Source organism: Symphalangus syndactylus, chromosome 1, assembly GCF_028878055.3.
Source record: "Symphalangus syndactylus isolate Jambi chromosome 1, NHGRI_mSymSyn1-v2.1_pri, whole genome shotgun sequence".
Classification (NCBI taxonomy): Eukaryota; Metazoa; Chordata; class Mammalia; order Primates; family Hylobatidae; genus Symphalangus; species Symphalangus syndactylus.
This window is the reverse complement of record NC_072423.2, coordinates 110,819,666-110,840,430: the sequence shown is the minus strand read 5'-3', so window position 1 is coordinate 110,840,430 and position 20,765 is coordinate 110,819,666. Positions and strand designations below refer to the sequence as shown.

The 20,765-nt window shown below is 46.8% G+C and overlaps 1 protein-coding gene across 2 annotated transcripts in view; it reads left to right on the top strand.

Annotated features, from left to right (window-relative positions):
• The first annotated feature begins 9,421 nt into the window (after positions 1 to 9,421).
• The window catches only part of RBM5 (RNA binding motif protein 5), a 31,888-nt gene continuing 20,544 nt past the window's right edge, over positions 9,422 to 20,765 (top strand). Inside the window, exons 1-4 of one of the 2 annotated variants that reach the window (XM_055275985.2) lie at positions 9,422 to 9,539; positions 10,903 to 10,972; positions 12,561 to 12,726; positions 14,264 to 14,419. In XM_055275985.2, the coding sequence (XP_055131960.1) occupies positions 10,956 to 10,972; positions 12,561 to 12,726; positions 14,264 to 14,419 (339 nt within the window). In that variant the 5' untranslated portion in view covers positions 9,422 to 9,539; positions 10,903 to 10,955. The remainder of the gene's footprint in view (positions 9,540 to 10,902; positions 10,973 to 12,560; positions 12,727 to 14,263; positions 14,420 to 20,765) is intronic. The other variant, XM_055275995.2, reaches the window with a different exon arrangement.

Sequence of the window (20,765 nt, the reverse complement as noted above, 5' to 3'; positions counted from 1 at the left end):
GGATTTGGGAGAGATCGGGAGTGAGGAGTGGGAGAGGTTAGGGAGAATATGCTAAGAAGAAAACATCAACAGGAATAGTAAATCTGAATTTATTTGCCATGCTGTGTCCAGATCTAATTTTTCTCTTTAATAAGTCTTTATTCCTCCAAAAGGGAAAACAAACAAAATCAGGAGCACATTAGCTTAGAAATTGAGAGCCCCATGTTCTGGGCCTTGCTACTACTAGGTGCTGCATTACTACATAAGATGGGCCATTTGAATCTATCAGCGCTAGACAAGTGCACTTTAAAAACCCTTCTGATCTAACGATGGTCTGCAGATTCATCTGTGAAGTAACTCATTACTTCCTGTCTGAGTAGGTCAAAATTCTTTTTGGAAGCTGGTCTAGTTTTGCCCTGAACTGGCCAGACCAGGTTTTCCTTCTAACCCTATGTCACCCGACTGGACCTGTCATGAGCTATGGAACACATTAAATGCTTCACTAATGAAGTTGTTAACTCAACATAGGCAGCATCCAATTATTAAGTGTTGGTATATGTTTTGAAAGCTTAGTCTACTTGTCACTGGGGATTATAGCAAGACTGATGTTGCCTCTGTGCCCATATAACTCAGTCCACTGGGAAAAACGGACATTGAGCAATTACTGACAGAATGAGACCCTCAAGGGAGAAATACAGTAAGCTATGGAGACGACATAGACTTGTTTTTTTGGTTTTTTTGAGACAGAGTCTTGCTCTGTTGCCAGGCTGGAGTGCAGTGGCGCAATCTCGGCTCACTGCAACCTCTGCCTTCCAGGTTCAAGTGATTCTTCTGCCTCAGCCTCCCAAGTAGCGGGACTACAGGCGAATGCCACCACGCCTGCTAATTTTTATATTTTCAGTAGAGACAGGGTTTCACCATGTTGTCCAAGATGGTCTTGATCACTTGACCCTGTGATCTGCCCGCCTCGGCCTCCCAAAGTGCTGGGATTACAGGCATGAGCCATCACGCCGGGCCTTTTTTTTTTTTTTTTTTTTTTTTTTTGAGATGCAGTTTTCACTCTTGTTGCCCAGGCCGGAGTGCAAAGGCATGATCTTGGCTCACTGCAACCTCCACCTCCCATGTTCAAGCAATTGTCTTGCCTCAGCCTCCCTAGTAGCTGGGATTACAGGCGCCCATCACCATGGGTGACTAATTCTTGTATTTTTAGTAGAGATGGGGTTTCACCATGTTGACCAGGCTGGTCTTGAACATCTGACCTCAGGGTGATCTGCCTACCTTGGCATCCCAAAGTGCTGAGATTACAACATCTTCCCTGAAGTAAGTGTTTAAGCTCAGACCTAGTTTGGCCCATGGCCTAGGTTGGTTGGTTCTTTCTAGTTTAACTTTTCCTTTGTAGTGGAGATTTTGCTTTTGGAAATAAGGTCTGAATTTTTTTTTTTTTTTAAGTTCTGGGATACATGGGCAGAATGTGGAGGTTCGTTACATAGGTATACATGTACATGTGCGTGGTGGTTTGCTGCACCTATCAACCAATCATCTGGGGTTTTTTTTTTGTTTTTGAGATGGAGTCTTGCTCTGTCGCCAGGCTAAAGTGCAATGGCGGGATCTCAGCTCACTGCAACCTCTGCTTCCCGAGTTCAAGCGATTCCCCTGCCTCAGCCTCTGAAGTAGCTGGGACTACAGGCACACACCACCACGCCCAGCTAACTTTTTGTATTTTAGTAGAGACGAGGTTTCACCATGTTGGCCAGGATGGTCTCAATCTCCTGAGCTCATGATCCACCGGCCTTGGCCTCCCAAAGTGCTGAGATTACAGGCGTGAGCCACCGCGCCTGGCGTCATCTAGGTTTTAAGCCCTGCACGCATTAGGTATTTATCCTAATCCTCTCCCTCCCCTTGTCCCCGTGTGTGATGTTCTCCTCACTGTGTCAATGTGTTCTCATTGTTCAACTCCCACTTATGAGTGAGAACATGCAAGGTCTGAAATTTTTTTTTTCCTTTTTCTTTCTTTTTGAGATGGAGTCTCTCTCTGTTGCCCAGTCTGGAGTGCATGGTGCGATATCAGCTCACTGCAACTGCTGCCTCCCAGGTTCAAGCGATTCTCCCGAGTAGCTGGAATTGCAGACGTCTGCCAGCATGCCCAGCTAATTTTTGTATTTTTGGTAGAGGCGGGGTTTCACCATGTTGGTCAGGCTGGTCTCAAACTCCTGACCTCAGGTGATCCTCCTGCCTCGACCTCCCAGTGTGCTGCGATTTACAGGCGTGAGCCACTGTGCCCTGCCAACATCTGAATTTATTGTTTTATTTTATTTATTTATTTATTTATTTTTTTGAGACGAGTCTTGCACTGTGGCCCAGGCTTGAGTGCAGTGGCACGATCTCGGCTCACTGCAAGCTCCGCCTCCTGGGTTCACGCCATTCTCCTGCCTCAGCCTCCCAAGTAGCTGGGACTACAGGCGCCCGCCACCATGCCCAGATAATTTGTATTTTTCCTAGAGACGGGGTTTCACCGTGTTAGCCAGGATGGCCTTGATCTGCTGACCTCGTGATCCACCTGCCTCCGCCTCCTAAAGTGCTGGGATTACAAGCGTGAGCCACCGCACCCGGCCATGAAATGTTTAATACACTTTGTTTTTTGTGTTTTTTTTTTTGAGACAGACTCCCTCTGTGTTATCCAGGCTGGAGTGCAGTGGCAAGATCACGACTGACTGCAGCCTCCACCTCCTGGGTTCAAGCAATTTTCCTGCCTGAGCCTCCTGAGTAGCTCGGACTACAGGCACATGCTACTACGCCCTGCTAAGTTTTATTTTTTTTAGTAGTGACTGGGTTTCGCCATGTTGGCCAGGCTGGTATTGAACTCTTGACCTCAAATGATCTGCCTGCCTGGGCCTCCCAAAGTGCTGACATTACAGGCCTGAGCCACTATGCCTAGCCTTAATATACTTTTAAAAGCAGTACCGGCCGGGCGCGGTGGCTCACGCTTGTAATCCCAGCACTTTGGGAGGCCGAGGCGGGCGGATCACGAGGTCAGGAGATCGAGACCACGGTGAAACCCCGTCTCTACTAAAAATACAAAAAATTAGCCAGGCGTGGTGGCGGGCGCCTGTAGTCCCAGCTACTCGGAGAGGCTGAGGCAGGAGAATGGCGTGAACCCGGGAGGCGGAGCTTGCAGTGAGCCGAGATTGCGCCACTGCACTCCAGCCTGGGTGACAGAGCAAGACTCCGTCTCAAAAAAAAAAAAAAAAAAAAAAAAAAAGAAAAAGAAAAAAAAGAGACCACGGTGAAACCCCGTCTCTACTAAAAAATACAAAAAATTAGCCAGGCGCGGTGGCGGGCGCCTGTAGTCCCAGCTACTCGGAGGCTGAGGCAGGAGAATGGCGTGAACCCGGGAGGCGGAGCTTGCAGTGAGCCGAGATTGCGCCACTGCACTCCAGCCTGGGCGACAGAGCGAGACTCTGTCTCAAAAAAAAAAAAAAAAAAAAAAAAAGCGGTACCAGCTGGGCTTGGTGGCTCACACCTGTAGCTCCAGCACTTTGGGAGGCCCAAGCGGTGGATCACCGGAGGTTGGGAGTTCGGGACCAGCCTGATCAACCTGGAGAAACCCCATCTCCACTAAAAATACAAAATTTGCCAGACATGGTGGTTCATGTCTGTAATCCCAGCTACACAGGAGGCCGAGGCAGGAGAATCGCTTGAACACAGGAGGTGGAGGTCGCCGTGAGCCGAGATTGCACCATTGCACTCCAGCCTGGGCAACAAGAGCAAAACTCCATCTCAAAAAAAAAAAAAAAAAAGCACCTGATAGCTTTTTTTTTTTTTTTCTTTTTGAGACAGAGTCTTGCTCTGTCACCCAGGCTGGAGTGCAGTGGCACGATCTCAGCTCACTGCAAGCTCTGCCTCCCAGGTTCACGCCATTCTCCTGCCTCAGCCTCCCCAGTAGCTGGGACTACAGGCGCCTGCCACCACGCCCGGCTAAATTTTTTTTGTATTTTTTAGTAGAGATGAGGTTTCACTGTGTTAGCCAGGATGGTCTCAATCTCCTGACCTCATGATCCGCCCACTTCGGCCTCCCAAAGTGCTGGGATTACAGGCGTGAGCCACCGTGCCCGGCCTTTTTTTTTTTTTTTTTTTTGAGACAGTCTCGCTCTGCTTGCTCTGTCACCCAGGCTGGAGTGCAGTGGCGCCATCTCGGCTCACTGCAACCTCTGCCTCCCAGGTTCCAGCAATTCTTGTGGTTCAGCCTCCCGAGTAGCTGGGACTACAGTCACGCACCACCATGGCTGGCTAATTTTTGTATTTTTAGTAGAGACGGGATTTCACCATGTTGGCCAGGCTGGTTTCTAACTCCTGATCTCAAGTGATCTGCCCACCTCGGCCTCCCAAAGTGCTGGGATTACAGGCATGAGCCACCACGCCCAGGCCTGACAGCAGTAATTTAAGCCTACTCTTAGAATAACCCTGTATGGCAGATGCACCTGAATGTGTGTTCCCAACTAGGGAATCTGGGAGTGACCAACTAGAGCTTCGTTCCTTACCTATGATAAACATCTTAGCCCCTAGTCTGTCACATGGAACACGAGACATACAGGAGATTGAGGCCCTGAGTTTGGGGGCAAATGAAGTTTGCCAGGTGGAGGTCATTAGGGGGAGAATATTATTAAGTGAATATGCTATATACACTGCATGATGTTTGCAGGTGGTTGTGGTTTTCCTGCCCAGCCCACTGGCACTGGTCCATGCAGATATGTTATCCTGTTATCCAGCCGTCACCACTGGACCATTTCTTTTTTTTTTTTTGTGACAGAGTCTCACTCTGTCGCCCAGGCTGAAGTACAGTGGCGCGATCTTGGCTCTCTGCAACCTCCTTCCCTCGGGTTCAAGCGATTCTCCTGCCTCAGCCTCACTAGTGGCTGGGATTATAGGCACCTGCCACGGCACCCAGCTAACTTTTGTATTTTTAGTAGAGACGGGGTTTCACCATCTTGGCCAGGCTAGTCTTGAACTCCTGATCTCGTGATCCACCTGCCTCGGCCTCCCAAAGTGCTGGGATTACAGGTGTGAGCCACCACGTCCGGCCACCACTGGACCATTTCTGTACGTAAGGTGGTTCTCCTTTCCAGCCCACTGCCACTGGGCTCTCTTCTCTGTATGTAAGCCCCTAATATAAGGTTGGAGATAAAGTATTTGCGGTTTTTGTCATTTAAAGTAATAAAACCTCACATTTCATTTGCTGGCTCTAGGTCTCTTCAGCCTCTTGAACCTGGTTCCTTCCCTTGTTGATGTTAATAGGGTTTCGGCACAACACTTGGGTACTGCTTAAAGTAGGAATGGGTGTGAAAACTGTCACCCTGTGATATCCTTGGGAAGTTCCCTGAGGCTTTTGATGCCGGAGCAGAGATCTTCAGTAATTTTCTTCACTACTTTATCCCTAGGGCCTGGCACAGGGCCTAATGATAATGGCACAGGAACTCAATAAATGAATAAATAATGCTGAGCTCATAGATTTATAGAAAATACTTGTCGGATTGAATTTTGATTGTATCTCTCCCTTTGTTCATCAAAGCCCATCTTTGACAAAAGAAGTCATTTGTTTTCTTGGTATAGGCAAGAATTCTTCCATATAATTTTTTCTTCTTTTTTTTTTTTTTTTTTTGAGACAGAGTCTCGCTCTGTCGCCCAGGCTGGAGTGCAGTGGCACGATCTCGGCTCACTGCAAGCTCCGCCTCCCGGGTTCATGCCATTCTCCTGCCTCAGCCTCCCGAGTAGCTGGGACTACAGGCGCCCGCCAACACGCCCGGCTAATTTTTTGTATTTTTAGTAGAGACGGGGTTTCACCGTGTTAGCCAGGATGGTCTCGATCTCCTGACCTTGTGATCCGCCCGCCTCAGCCTCCCAAAGTGCTGGGATTACAGGCTTGAGCCACCGCGCCCGGCCAATTTTTTCTTCTTTATCTTCTAGAGCAATAGATCCCAGCATGGAACCAAACCATGTGATCCAGCCTCTTGCCAAGTGGTAGGAGATTTTTTTTAAAAAAACATGATCATAATTTCATTAAAGAGGGGAACTTTTTTTTCACATTCAGAAACTAGAAAAGACAATCTTAAAGGACTATCCTTTATTGGACATATGTGGCTTTATTTAAAACAAAAAGCAACTCACTCTGATCTCTTTGTTTTTCTTACATGAGCTACCAGACAGGCCTTTGGCAGCAGAGCTCTGGAGCTCAACAGGGCAAAGTCTAAAAGAAGATCAGCTACCAGAGATAATTTGGAGGATGGCACTTACCTCTGGATGAAATCCATCTTTTTTTGCCAGGGACCTCTTCAAGTTTAAGAATTATTTTGCAGGCTGGGTGTGATGGCTCACGCTTATAATCCCAGCACTTTGGGAGGTTGAAGCAGGAGGATCGCTTGAACTCAGGAGTTCGAGACCAGCTGGGGCAACATGGTGAAACTCCATCTCTACCCTCAAAATACAAAAAGTTAGTTGGGCATGGTGCTGCACACCTGTGGTCTCAGCTACTCAGGAGGCTGAGATGGGAGGATCTCTTGACCCGGATAGGTCGAGGTTGCAATGAACCGAGATCATGACACTGCACTCCAACCTGGGTGACAGAGTAAGACCCCGTCTCAAAAAAAAAAAAAAAAAAAAAAGATTATTTTGAGGTTTGTGAATAGCTATATAGCTTTTTTTTTTTTTTTTTTTTTTTTTTTTTTTTTTTTTTTTTTTTTTTGAGACGGAATCTCGCTCTTTCACCCAGGCTGGAGTGCAGTGGCGCGATCTCGGCTCACTGCAGGCTCCGCCCCCCGGGGTTCCGCCATTCTCCGGCCTCAGCCTCCCGCGTAGCTGGGACTACAGGCGCCTGCCACCTCGCCCGGCTAATTTTTTGTATTTTTAGTAGAGACGGGGTTTCACCGTGTTAGCCAGGATGGTCTCGATCTCCTGACCTCGTGATCCGCCCGCCTCGGCCTCCCAAAGTGCTGGGATTACAGGCGTGAGCCACCGCGCCCGGCAGCTATATAGCTTTTATGACTGGTGGTGAGCCCAGCTCAGCAAGCACCTCAGGAATACCCAAAGGTGCTTGTTGAACTGCTTTGGGGACAAGGCAGGCAACGGCTAGTGGCTATGAAGTCTAGTGAGTTCTAGATTCTTGGCATCTGCATCATCCATTGTAGGGTTTGCAATGACATCATCGATGTTTAACTTTTAAATTTCATTAATGCATGTACTCTTTTCTGATATTTTGCATATATGCTTCCCCATAAATTGTATATACTTCCTGTCTAAATACACACCACATATATTTCTACCTTTTCATCTATATATGTATTGTGTATATACCTATATATAGATATATACACTGACATCCCTCCACTTATTCTTGAAAGATTTGTTTTCCAGAGAGAGAAGAAAAATGGTATAGGCACAGTTTTCTGTAACTGATGTATAACTTTCTGTAACTAATGGTATAGGCACAGTTTTCAATTTGTATGTATGACCTGAAAAATCAGTTCTGGCTGGGTGTGGTGGCTCATGCCTGTAATCCTAGCACTTTGGGAGGCTGAGGCAGGTGGATCACCTGAGGTCAGGAGTTCGAAACCAGCCTGGTCAACATGGTGAAACCCTGTCTCTACTAAAAATACAAAAATTAGCTGGGTGTGGTGGTGGGCGCCTGTAATCCCAGCTGTTCGGGAGGCTGAGGCAGGAGAATCACTTGAACCTGGGAGGCAGAGGTTGCAGTGAGCTGAGACTGTGCCATTGCACTCCAGCCTGGGCAACAGGAGCAAAACTCCATCTCAAACAAACAAAAATGTTCGCAAAGCATCTAGGGCAATAATCTAGCATCTAGTAAAGCGATCAACTAATGTTCCTCATTTTTATTTATTTTTTATTTTTATTATTTTTTGAGATAGAGTCTTGCTGTGTTGCACAAGCTGGAGTGCGGTAGAGCAATCTCGGCTCACTGCAACCTCCGCCTCTTGGGTTCAAGTGATTCTCCTACCTCAGCCTCCCAAGTAGCTGGGATTACAGGTGTGCACCACCACACCCAGCTAATTTTTGTATTTTTAGTAGAGACTGGGTTTCGCCATGTTGGCAAGGCTGGTCTCGAACTCCTGAGCTCAGCTGATCCACCTGCCTTGGCCTCCCACAGTGCTTGGATTACAGGCATGAGCCATCGCGCCTGGCCCCTCCTTTTTATTTATTTATTTATTTATTTACTTATTTATTTATTTATTAATTATTATTTTCAGACTGAGTCTTGCTCTGTCACCCAGGCTGGAGTGCAGTGGCACGATCTCGGCTCACTGCAACCTCTGCCTCCAGGGTTCAAGTGATTCTCCTGCCTCAGCCTCCCTAGTAGCTGGAACTACAGGCGCACGTAGTTCTGCCCGGCTAATTTTTGTATTTTTAGTAGAGACTCGGTTTCACCATATTGGTCAGGCTGGTCTTGAGCTCCTGACCTCGTGATCCACTTGCCTTGGCCTCCCAAAGTGCTGGGATTACAGGCGTGAGCCACTGCGTCCAGCCTCCTTTTTTTTTTTTGAGACGGAGTCTCACTCTGTCGCCCAGGCTGGAGTGCAGTGGCGCAATCTCGGCTCACTGCAAGCTCCGCCTCCCGGGTTCACACCATTCTCCTGCCTCAACCTCCCAAGTAGCTGGGACTACAGGCGCCCGCCACCATGCCCGGCTAATTTTTTGTATTTTTAGTAGAGACGGGGTTTCACCGTGTTAGCCAGGACAGTCTCGATCTCCTGACCTTGTGATCTGCCCGCCTTGGCCTCCCAAAGTGCTGGGATTACAGGCGTGAGCCACCGCGCCCGGCACCGGCCTTTTTATTTTTTAGCGACAGTTTCTCGCATTGTCCCCAGGCTGGCGTGCGGTGACGAGATCACGGCTCACTGCAGCCTCGACCTCTTGGGCCCAAGCGAACCTCTCACCTCAGCTCCTGAGTAGCTGGGACCAGAGGCGCACGCCACCACGCTCAGTTAATTTTATTTTTTGTAGAGATAGGGTCTCACTGTGTTGCCCAGGCTGGTCTCGACCTCCTGGCCTCAAGCGATCCTCCTGACTCGGCCTCCCAAAATGCTGGCTTGTGAGTGAGCCACCACGCCACGCACGGTCTCCTTTTGAAGTCGAATTAGACAATGTTTTACACCGTGCCAGTGAAAGCAAACTGTACTCTCTATGGCGCTAGCAGCAAAAGCAAAGAATTATTACCATGCCTAATAGAGAGGAGCCCTAAAAACTAATCCAGGTCTGCAAAAGCCGATCGACAACTCTGTGGTGATTTAGAAGAGAATTGCAAGAAATTAACACAGAGCGTCCTAAGTGACAGGATGGTCTGACGACCACATTTCCCGGCAGCCCTCGCGCAGCCAGGCCGCTTCGAGGATTGGACTTCTCCGCAGGAGGCGGGTGACAGGGGGAGGGGATAGGCGTGAGGTACTGTGGGTAGGAGACGGCCGTCGGCGTAGGCGCCATTTTGTGGAGCCGCCGAACCTTGTTGGAGGTTCTGGGTCGCAGAACCGCTACTGCTGCTTCGGTCTCTCCTTGGGGTAAGTGCGCCGGCTGTCTGTAACGACGGTAGGTTCTTGCCATTTGGGCTGGCCCCCAAGCCTCCCTTGTCAGCTGCCGGAGGCGACTGATCAGCTCCAGCCGGTTCACCAGAGGGGCTAAATTACCCCAGGCGTTGGAGGGCCGCGCCCTTCCTTGTTGCCAGCTCTGTCAGTTTCCAGAGGTTGTCCAACCAGCTCAGCCTCGGGCCTGCTTCTTTCTGGCTGTTACTTTGCCCCTTGTGGGTACATGTCCCCTAATCTCCAGCCCAACGGAGCAGTGGAGCCGTCGCCTGTCCCTCGGGCACTCCTCAGGAGCGCCCTGGCAGTCTCTGGCCGCCATCCCCACCCTCAACTGCAACTGTATCGCCCTCTCCGAAAAGCTGTTCGGTGATCGCCGATCTGCGGGTTTGGAACCTCTTGGGAGGTGGGAGGGCCGTGTGCGGGGAGGGCAGGCCGGACGCTGGAGTCGGTCGAGCAGGCCGTGACGCCGCCATCTCGGCCGCGAGACCCCACGGAGGTGGGTGCCGGCACCGCCCGGGAGACAAGGGGCGGCACCAGTGAATATGCCCCGGGACTTGTTTCCCCCCAGTGGTTCTTTTTCATTTATTAGTTTCAACAAATCTTTGAGTATTTGCTCTAGACTAGGCTTCCAGAGACTACTGGAACCTGATTTCTCGGACCTCGCGCTCATCGAACGCGGTCCAGCAGTGTGATGTCTTATTACCAACGAGGGGTGGAGGGCCGGGCTGTTCACTACTCAGTAGTTTGTAGTCATAAGAACTGGCTCAAGACGTGGTAGTTATTGTTACCTAGGAATTAGGTCGTTTCTAGCTTTGCTCTTGTCTTATGCGATACGTTATTAATGTAGTAGATTTCAGTCAGCTCAGTATCCCAGCTTCTACGAGGTTTTAAATTTTTCATCAGAAATGTTTGAATTTCATGTTGCTCCTTGTATTAATGAAGACACTTGGATTAATGTTTTAACGGTCAACTATCCCACTGGAGTTGCTTTGATACAAAACCAAAGAGCTGATTGCAGCTCTGCCTTTTTTGCTTTGTAATTCTAAGGTAGGAGCAGGGAAGGAGTCTTCTGCTTGCTCCGTACTATGATTCTGTTAAATCTGGAATCTAATATTTTAAAGTATGCTTAATCTTCCGGTTTTGCTCATTTTTAATTAACAAAATGTTAGCCTGATTTTAACGTTGACAGTTTGTCCCCACCACTTCCCCACCTTAGACAGATAATCACTGTCAATGATTCGAAGGTTTGATGAAATCCCAGCCTCAGTAGTGTCCAAGCTATGGAGCTGCTGACTTAAGTGATCTCTGAGATTTACAGCAATTAATCTCTCTTGTCTCCTAGAAAAAATAAAATTTGAACCTTTTGGAGCTGTGTGCTGAATCTTCAGTGGAACAATGGGTTCAGACAAAAGGTAAGTTACTACAGTACGTGGCTTTGATCTCAACATTTCAGTGGGGACTGAACTCTTTGTTTAAAATAGTTTATCAAACTAATATATGAGTGTTTTGTGTCAGGCATTGCTAATGAACACCTTTATGGTCCTGTTGCCACACACTACAGTCTAGTGAGAGAATTAAAGTACTGTGTGAACATGCTGTGATAAAGTATAGGGTGCTCTTAGAACACATAGGAAGTATGTCTTTTTCTTGTTCACAGCCAGGAAAGCTTCCTGGAGAAAGTATTCTCTGGAAGGAAGCTGAAGGATAAGAAAGAATTTTAGGCAAAGAAGGGCAGGGTAGAGTTGGTCACTGAGGGCTCCCTGTGTGGACAGCAACCTTTGCAGAATCCAGGAGATCATACAGTCTGGCACTTAGCACAGTTCCTGGCTGTGGTAAGCAATCAATGAATGCCAGTTCTTGTTATTGTTCCCTAAATAGCAAGATGATCCAGACTTAGCTGAGAAGCTTGGGACTGTGTGTTACATGAAGAAAGAAAGAGCCAAAGAATTAGTGGAAAATTAAGATGACAGCATTTGGCTATTGTGTCACCTATGGGTACACGCTCTCAGACCATTTGATTTAAACACACATCCTTATTCAGCCATCTGCCTTTTTAATATTGAGGTCAGTCCCTGTGGTAGATCACATTGACAGACCGAGGGGCCTTAGGAAATGTTCATGACACATGGTGTTTTAATGCTGTGTCAGCAGTCTGTGGTTCTAAATAGCTTACTAAATTAACATTTACCCCTTTGGGGTGTCTCAGTCCCATATTTCCTTTGATTCTTTGTATTAAATTTGTATATTCTAAATTAAGTCCTTATAAACCTTTCCTTTGCCCTATGATTGCACAGCAGTTTTATGAATCTGGTAAACAATTTACAAAAGATGTATTTTATCTGTGGTCAAATAGGTTTAAGCCTCTTGTTATTAGGTTTTCCCATGAAGCCCAGTGCTGCCCTTTAGCCAAAAATAAACCAGATGTTATAAGAAGAGTGTTCTCTTAAGGGGTGCTAGTTTTGGGTAACTATCCAGTTGTATCTGATAGACAACTAAGTTGCCTGATGGGGAAAAAAAAGACTAACTTAGTTCATCCAGGTTTTTGGTCCATTTTCTAGTAAGCATGATACCCTTGAGAGTAGATGAGCCAGGGATGTACTTAATTTCACCCTTTAAAATTGGGTGAAATTCGAGTAACTGCTTTCTTCCTGTTTTTGGTCACTAAGATCTGAATCAGGGATGAAGGGATAATATGTAGACGCTAGGCTTGACAAAATGCAAAAATAAACGTGGACAACATAATTCTTTCTTAAAAATATTCAACCCGAATGATTATTTCAGATTTAGCATAAATTCCTGAGAATTATCATTACATTTAGGGATGTAGGTATTTTCCCAGTGGTTATCTTAGTAAACTGGAATTTGGTAATACATTTTAACACTTTAAACTATTTGGATATATCTTATAAACTGATCTGTGGGTCGTGTGTATTTTTAACTATGTCTTTTAAAGGTACAAAATGTGACTGACTTTAGTATGAAAATTATTTTCCCTGGCAGAGTCAGTAGAACAGAGCGTAGTGGAAGATACGGTTCCATCATAGACAGGGATGACCGTGATGAGCGTGAATCCCGAAGCAGGCGGAGGGACTCAGATTACAAAAGATCTAGTGATGATCGGAGGGGTGATAGATACGATGACTACCGAGACTATGACAGTCCAGAGGTGAGTGACCAGCGGCTGTATAACCCCCTAAAACACCCTGAGCCTTATAGTAATGGAAATAACAGCCAGACAGCCAGGTCCAGTGGCCCCTTCCCATAATCCCATCACTTTGGGAGGCCAAGGCGGCCAGATCACTTGAGGTCAGGAGTTCAAGACCAGTCTGGCCAACATAGTGAAACCCGTCTCTACTAATAATACAAAAATTAGCTGAGTGTGTGGTGGTGGGCGCCTGTAATCCCAGCTACTTGGGAGGCTGAGGTAAGAGAATCACTTGAAACCTGGGAGGCAGAGGTTGCAGTGAGCTGAGATCACATCTGTGCTCTCCAGCATGGGTGACAAAGCAAGACTCCATCTCAAAAAAAAAAAAAAAAAAAAGAAAAGAAATAATGGCCAGGGTTTACATAGGGCTCACCATGTACTTTTGAGCACTTGACTTCATGAATTCATTTAGGTCTCAGTACAACCTGATAAGGTAGGTGTTATTCCTATTTTAGAGATGAAACAATGGGGTTATGATAACATATTCTGTGTTTTGAAATGAATGATAAATATAAGTTATTGGCTAGGCACGGTGGCTCACGCCTGTAATCCCAACAATTTGGGAGGCCGAGGCAGGAGGATCCCTTGAGCCCAGGAGTTAGAGGCCAGCCTGGGCACCATAGGGAGATCCTGTCTTTAAAATAATAATAATAATGAAAAATAATAAATATAAGTTGTTTTGGTCATCTTGATATATCTTTTTTTTTTTTTTTTTTTTTTGAGACAGCATTTCAGTCTTGTCATCCAGGCTGGAGTACAGTGGTGCGACCTCAGCTACTTAGGAAGCTGAGGTACGAGAATCACTTGAGCCTGGGAGGCAGTGGTTGCAGTGAGCCAAGATCGTGCCATTGCACTCCAGCATGGACAACAGAGTGAGACTCTGTCTCAAAAAAAACCAGAAGGCCAGGCGCGGTGGCTCATGCCTGTAATCCCAGCACTTTGGGAGGCCGAGGCAGGCGGATCATGAGGTCAGAAGATCGAGACCATCCTGGCTAACATGGTGAAACCCCGTCTCTACTAAAAATACAAAAAATTAGCCGGGCATGGTGGCAAGCGCCCATAGTCCTAACTACTCGGGAGGCTGAAGCAGGAGAATTGCTTGAACCCAGGAGGCAGAGGTTGCAGTGAGCAGAGATCGTCGCACCACTGCACTCCAGTCTGGGCAATAAGAGTGAAACTGTCTCAGGAAAACAAAACAAAACAAAAAAAAAACAGAAAAAGAAAACACTGCAGGCTGGGTGTGCCTATAAACCCAGCACTTTGGGAGGCCAAAGCAGGAGGGTCACTCACTTGAGGCCAGGAGTGCAGACCAGCCTGGGTAACATAGTGAGACCCCTATCTCAAAAAAAAAAAAAAAAAAAAAATTGCAGTGAACATTGCCATGGAGTGCTTGTGTCATCTCTGTAGACATCCTGCTAAGGATAATTTCTAGGAGTGGAGGGTCTGTTTCAAAGAGTACAGGGTGATGTTAACTGTGATTTTGTTTATTGTAACTCAGAGAGAGCGTGAAAGAAGGAACAGTGACCGATCTGAAGATGGCTACCATTCAGATGGTGACTATGGTGAGCACGACTATAGGCATGACATCAGTGACGAGAGGGAGAGCAAGACCATCATGCTGCGCGGCCTTCCCATCACCATCACAGAGAGCGATGTAAGGGGAAATGACAGTTATAACCGGCAGTCAGTAGGCACAATGAACTTTGAGCTTCTACCATTATTTTCTCATGTTATTGTTTTATCTTAAGCCAATAGAGGTTGAGTATCCCTTATCCAAAATGCTTGGGACCAGAACTGTTTTGATATATTTTTTTTAATATTTGCATTTACATAAGTTTAAACATTTGCATTTACATAAGTCTAAACATGAAATTGATTTATATTTTGTATATGTCTTATACATGCCAAAGGTAATTTTATACAACACTTTAAATAATTTTATACACAAAACAATGTGTGCTTTAGTTTTTTTTTTTTTTTTTTTTTTTTTTTTTTTTTTTTTGAGACGGAGTCTCGCTCTGTCGCCCAGGCTGGAGTGCAGTGGCGCAATCTCGGCTCACTGCAAGCTCCGCCTCCCAGGTTCACGCCATTCTCCTGCCTCAGCCTCTCCGAGTAGCTGGGACTACAGGCGCCCACCACGACGCCCGGCTAATTTTTTGTATTTTTAGTAGAGACGGGGTTTCACCATTGTCTCACCGTGGTCTCGATCTCCTGACCTCGTGATTCGCCCGCCTCGGCCTCCCAAAGTGCTGGGATTACAAGCTTGAGCCACCGCGCCCGGCCGCTTTAGTTTTTTTTGTGTGATATTTTTGTTTCTGTTTTTTATAGACAGGGTCTCGTCACCCAGGCTGGAGTATAGCAGTGCAATCATAGCTCACTGCAGCCTCAAACTCCTGGGCTCAAGTGATCTTTTTACTTCAGTAGCTGGCAGGTGCATGCCACCACACCCAGCTAATTTATTTTTTGTAGAGACAGGCTAGGCTAACTATGTTGCCTGGACTAAAAGTTTTGACTGCCCTCTTGTCTGTGACCCTTCAAATAAGGTCAGGTGGAATTTTCCACTTGTTGTGTCATGTCAGTTCTCAGAAAATTTCAGATTTTGGAGCATTTCAAATTTTTGGATTAGGGTTGCTCAACCTGTATCTATCTCAGCTAGGGAAATATTTTTCTGTCTTTAGGGAGGAGTTCTCTGAACTAGGTTCAGAAGTAAGTTACCATACTGGCCAGGCGCGGTGGCTCATGCCTGTAATCCCAGGCACTTTGGGAGGTCGAAGTGGGTGGATAACTTGAGGTCAGGAATTTGAGACCAGCCTGGCCAACATGGGGAAACCCTGTCTCTACTAAAAATACAAAAATTAGCTAGGTGTGGTGGCACATATCTGTAGTCCCAGCCACTTGGGGAGGTGCTGAGACAGGAGAATGGCTTGAACTTGGGAGGAGGAGGTTGCTATGAGCCTAGATCACGCCATTGCACTCCAGCCTGGGTGACAGAGCAAGACCCTGTCTCAGAAACAAAAAGAAGTAAATTACCATATTTATATTTAGGCTTTGAAGCTCAATGTATGAGTTTTCTGAATGTCTTTAACCACAAGGAGCAGGTCTTCTGTCTTCATTAGCTCCTAGAAGATAATCAGTATATTTTTATTGAATTAGTTACTTATTAGATGAGGATGATTGGTAAATACCTAATTTTCTTTATAATCTGGCCACCCTTTTATTTGTTGAAAATTAAACTACTCGGCCGGGCGTGGTGGCTCACGCCTGTAATCCCAGCACTTTGGGAGGCCGAGGCGGGTGGATCACGAGGTCAGGAGATCGAGACCATCCTGGCTAACACGGTGAAACCCCGTCTCTACTAAAAAAAAAAAATACAAAAAATTAGCCGGGCGAGGTGGTGGGCGCCTGTGGTCCCAGCTACTCGGGAGGCTGAGGGAGGAGAATGGCGTGAACCTGGGAGGCGGAGCTTGCAGTGAGCCGAGATCGCGCCACTGCACTCCAGCCTGGGCGACAGAGCGAGACTCCCTCTCAAAAAAAAAAAAAAAAAAAAAATTTACCCATTTGAAACCTCAGAAAAGCTTGTTAAGAAGGATGGCTTATTCAGACTGGCCAATTAGAGTCTTAGTGTACTTGGCACTGCCTGATTTCCAGCAGCATCTCTGGTCCTCACCCTTCCTTCCAGCCACACCCTACTTCCCACATCCTGGACTTTGGACATGTCCATTGCTCTACTGTTGTGCCTTTTTCTCCTTGGAGATGCCTGTATATAAAGCCCGATCTATCGGGCAGAGCTTCTTCGTTATCCTCTTCCTAAGGCACTGTATTCATGACTTTTGTGTAGCACCTTTACTGTAGCTATCAACACACGTCTCATCTCTACCACTAGATCTCTGAAAATAGGCCTCCGTGTGAACTAGTCACCTCTGTGTCCCCAACCCTTGAACACAGTATGTTACTCAGCCAGTGCTCTTGGTAAAAATGAATGTGAGGTTTTAAAACAGCATTGTGCCAGTATTTGTTTTCTTAGAGTAATCAAAGTAATATTCTGACTAATGTTTAGTTGAATTTTGGATAAAGCTCAAAATAAGCATTGGATTCCCATAGCTTTGGGTTTCTAAACCCTGGAAGTAATGAATATGACAAATGTGAGACAGGATATTAGAGTTAATAGTGGGTAATCATACCATTATTTGTGATCCACTGCACATCTGCTACACTGTACATGTTAGATGCTACAGTGATACAGAGCTATGGATCTTGCCTCAAAAAAGCTTATGGATGAGTAGCTAAGGTCAGCAGATAATGGTGACAATGCAGAATAGAAAGGGGTCAGAGGCCAAATATGGTAACTCATGCCTGTAATCCCAGCACTTTGGGAGGCCAAGGTGGAAAGACTGCTTGAGCCCAGGAGTTCGAGTCCAACCTGGTCAACATGGTAAGACGCATCTCTCCAAAAAAAAAAAAAAAAAAAAAAAAAATAGCCAGGCTTAGTGGTACTTGTCTGTGGTCCCAGTTACTTGGGAGACTGAGGCAGGAAGATCACTTGAGCCCAGGAGGTCAAGGGTACAGTGAGTTGTGTTCACGCCACTGCACTCCAGCCTGAGCGACAGAGCAAGACCCTGTCTCAAAAAAAGAGGGTCATGTTGGAAAAGGTCCTATTGAAAGAGGTCTGCCTAAGAGCTCTTGAAGGTTATTTAAGGGAACTTGTTACTAGTGGAGGGTAAGGAATCTTCTATTTTTATTTTTGTGAGACAGGCCTTATTCTGTCGCATAGGCTGAAGTGCAGTGGCGTGATTGTGGCTGACGGCAGCCTCCAACTTTTGGGCTCAGGCAATCCACCAGCCTCAGCCTCCCAAGTAGCTGGGATTACAGGCATGTGTCACCACTCCGAGCTAATTTTTTTTTAATCGGTTTTATTTATTTTTTTTTTTTGTAGAGATAAGGTCTCTTTTTGTTGCCTAGACTGGTTTTTTTTTTTTTTTTTTTTTTTTGAGACAGAGTCTTTCTCTGTCCCCCAGGCTGGAGTGCAGTGGCGCGATCTCGGCTCACCACAACCTCCACCTCCTGGGTTCACGCCATTCTCCTGCCTCAGCCTCCCGAGTAGCTGGGACCACAGGCGCCCACCAACACGCCCGGCTAATTTTTTGTATTTTTTAGTAGAGACGGGGTTTCACTGTGTTAGCCAGGATGGTCTCGATCTCCTGACCTCGTGATCCACCCGCCTCGGCCTCCCAAAGTGCTGGGATTACAGGCTTGAGCCACCGCGCCCGGCCCAACCCTAGACTGGTCTTGAACTCTTGTCTTCAATCAGTCCTCCCACCTGGGTCTCCCAAAGTGTTAGGATTATAGGCGTGGAAAACTAAGGGAATGGTGTGGTAGATGGGCCCTTCAGGCGGAGGGGTATCACATGAGCAGGGAATAGAAAGGTACTGAATCTAGATAAGACCTAGCAATCAGCTTGATTTGGCTGGAGTCAGAGGCTTTTGGCAGGAGAGGGATGAGTGGCAAAGTGCTATTGTGGCTAGGGGCTAGAGTTTTCAAAAGCCTAGCTAAGCCTGAAAGAATATTACTGAGGGTTGGCCAGGTGCGATTGCTCACACCTGTAATCCCAGCACTTTGGGAGGCCGAGGCGGGCGGATCACAAGGTCAGGAGATCGAGACCATCCTGGCTAGCACGGTGAAACCCTGTCTACTAAAACTACGAAAAAATTAGCCGGCCGTGGTGGCGAGCGCCTGTAGTCCCAGCTTCTCGGGAGGCTGAGGCAGGAGAATGGCGTGAACCCAGAGCTTGCAGTGAGCCGAGATCGTGCCACTGCACTCCAGCCTGGGCGACAGAGCAAGACTCTGTCTCAAAAAAAAAAAAGAAACTGCTACAAGTATTGATTTGAGTGTTGGAAATTACTTAGTGAGTGGATAATGAGGATTGGCTGTGTGTAGTCTTGCAGCTGTTGCACCTAATTATGGAAAGTAGAGGCCAGTGAGAATCTTGTTTCCACAAATTTCACCCTGTTTTTTTTTCATGGTAGTATTCATGCCTGATATTATTGTTAAAGAGACTAGTATATTTTTGTGGTCTTTTGGAAAAAGGAGTTGGTCTGACATTGGAACAAGCCTACCAGCCAGAATACTTTATAGCCCCAGTTAATGTTTGATTTATTAGGAGCCTAAGAATGTGATGAACTTTGAAAATTTTTACCACTAATTTAACTGTATGTAAAGTATGATCCATTAAAAATGTTTGCCTGGCGTGGTGGCTCATGCCTGTAATCCCAGCACTTTGGGAGGCCAAGGTGGGTGGATTACCTTAGCCCAGGAGTTGGAGACCAGCCTGGGCAACATGGTGAAACCCCTCTCTACTAAAATACAAAAAATTAGCTGGGTGTGGCGGATTGCGCCTGTAGTCCCAGCTACTCTCGAGGCTGAGGCGAAATTGCTTGAACCCAGGAGGTGGAGGTCGCAGTGAGCCAAGATCACACCACTGATAACTGTTGCTTTCCAGCCTGGGCAGCAGAGTGAGACTCCATCTCAAAAAAAAAAAAAAAAAAAAAAAAATGTTTATCGTCAGGCTCTTCATTTTTTGGCTGTTGATTTTTTTCCTTATTTTGAGAGTAGGCCTCAAAGAGCAGGAAGGCTATTCTTGATTAGATGTACTTCAGGGGACAGTGACACATCCACTGCCTCTTTTAAATCTCGAGTCCTTATTTTTATTTTTTTATTTTTTTAAAGATAGGGTCGCACTTTGTCACCCAGGCTGGAGTGCAGTGGTGCAGTAGCCCATTGTAACCTCGAACTCCTGGGCTTAAACAGTCCTTCCACCTCAGCCTCCCAGGTAACTAGGACTACAGGTGTATACCATCATGCTTGGGTAATTTTTATTTTATTTTATTTTAATTTTTTTTGAGACGGAGTCTCACTCTGTTGCCCAGGCTGGAGTGCAGTGGCGCGATCTCGGCTCACTGCAACTTCTGCCTCCTGGGTTCAAGCGATTCTCTTGCCTCAGCCTCCCAAGTAGCTAGGACTACAGGCACGTGCCACCACGCCTGGCTGATTTTTTGTATTTTTAGTAGAGACGAGGTTTCACTGTGTTAGCCAGGATGGTCTCTATCTCTTGACCTCGTGATCCACCTGCCTTGGCCCCCCAGAGTGCTGGGATTACAGGCATGAGCCACCGCGCGAGGCCTAATTTTTAAAATTTTTGTATAGAGATGGGGTCTTGGCCGGGCGCAGTGGCTCACGCTTGTAATCCCAGCACTTTTGGAGGCCGATGCAGGCGGATCACGAGGTCAGGAGATCGAGACCATGGTGAAACCCCGTCTCTACTAAAAATACAAAAAATCAGCCGGGCGTGGTGGCGGGCGCCTGTAGTCCCAGCTACTCGGAGAGGCTGAGGCAGGAGAATGGCGTGAACCCGGGAGGCGGAGCTTGCAGTGAGCCGAGATTGCGCCACTGCACTCCAGCCTGGTCCACAGAGCGAGACTCTGTCTCAAAAAAAAAAAAAAAAAAGAGATGGGGTCTTACTGTGTTCCCCAGGCTGGTCTCAAACTCCTGTCCTCAAGCACTCATCTTGCCTCATCTTCCCAAAGTGCTAGGATTATAGGCATGAGCCACTGTACTATCTTGTAGAACAAAGGACAGGGAGATTAGACTAAAGGATGGAGGCTTGAGACATCATACCACAAGCAAGGATGTGTATCATAACAGAAATTAATTGTGGCCAGGCTTGGTGGCTCACTCCTGTAATCCTAGCACTTTGGGAGGCCAAGGTGGCTGGATCACTTGAGCCCAGGAGTTCCAGACCAGCCTGGGCAACGTGACAAAACTCTATCTCTACAAAAAATACAAAAATTAACCAGGTGTGGTGGTGTGCATTTGAAGTCCCAGCTACTTAGGAGGCTGAGGTGGGAGGATCACTTGAGTCCAGGAAGGCAGAGGTTGCAGTGAGCTGAGATCACACCAGTGCACTTCAGCCTGGATGTCAGAGCTAGGCCCTGTCTCAAAAAAAA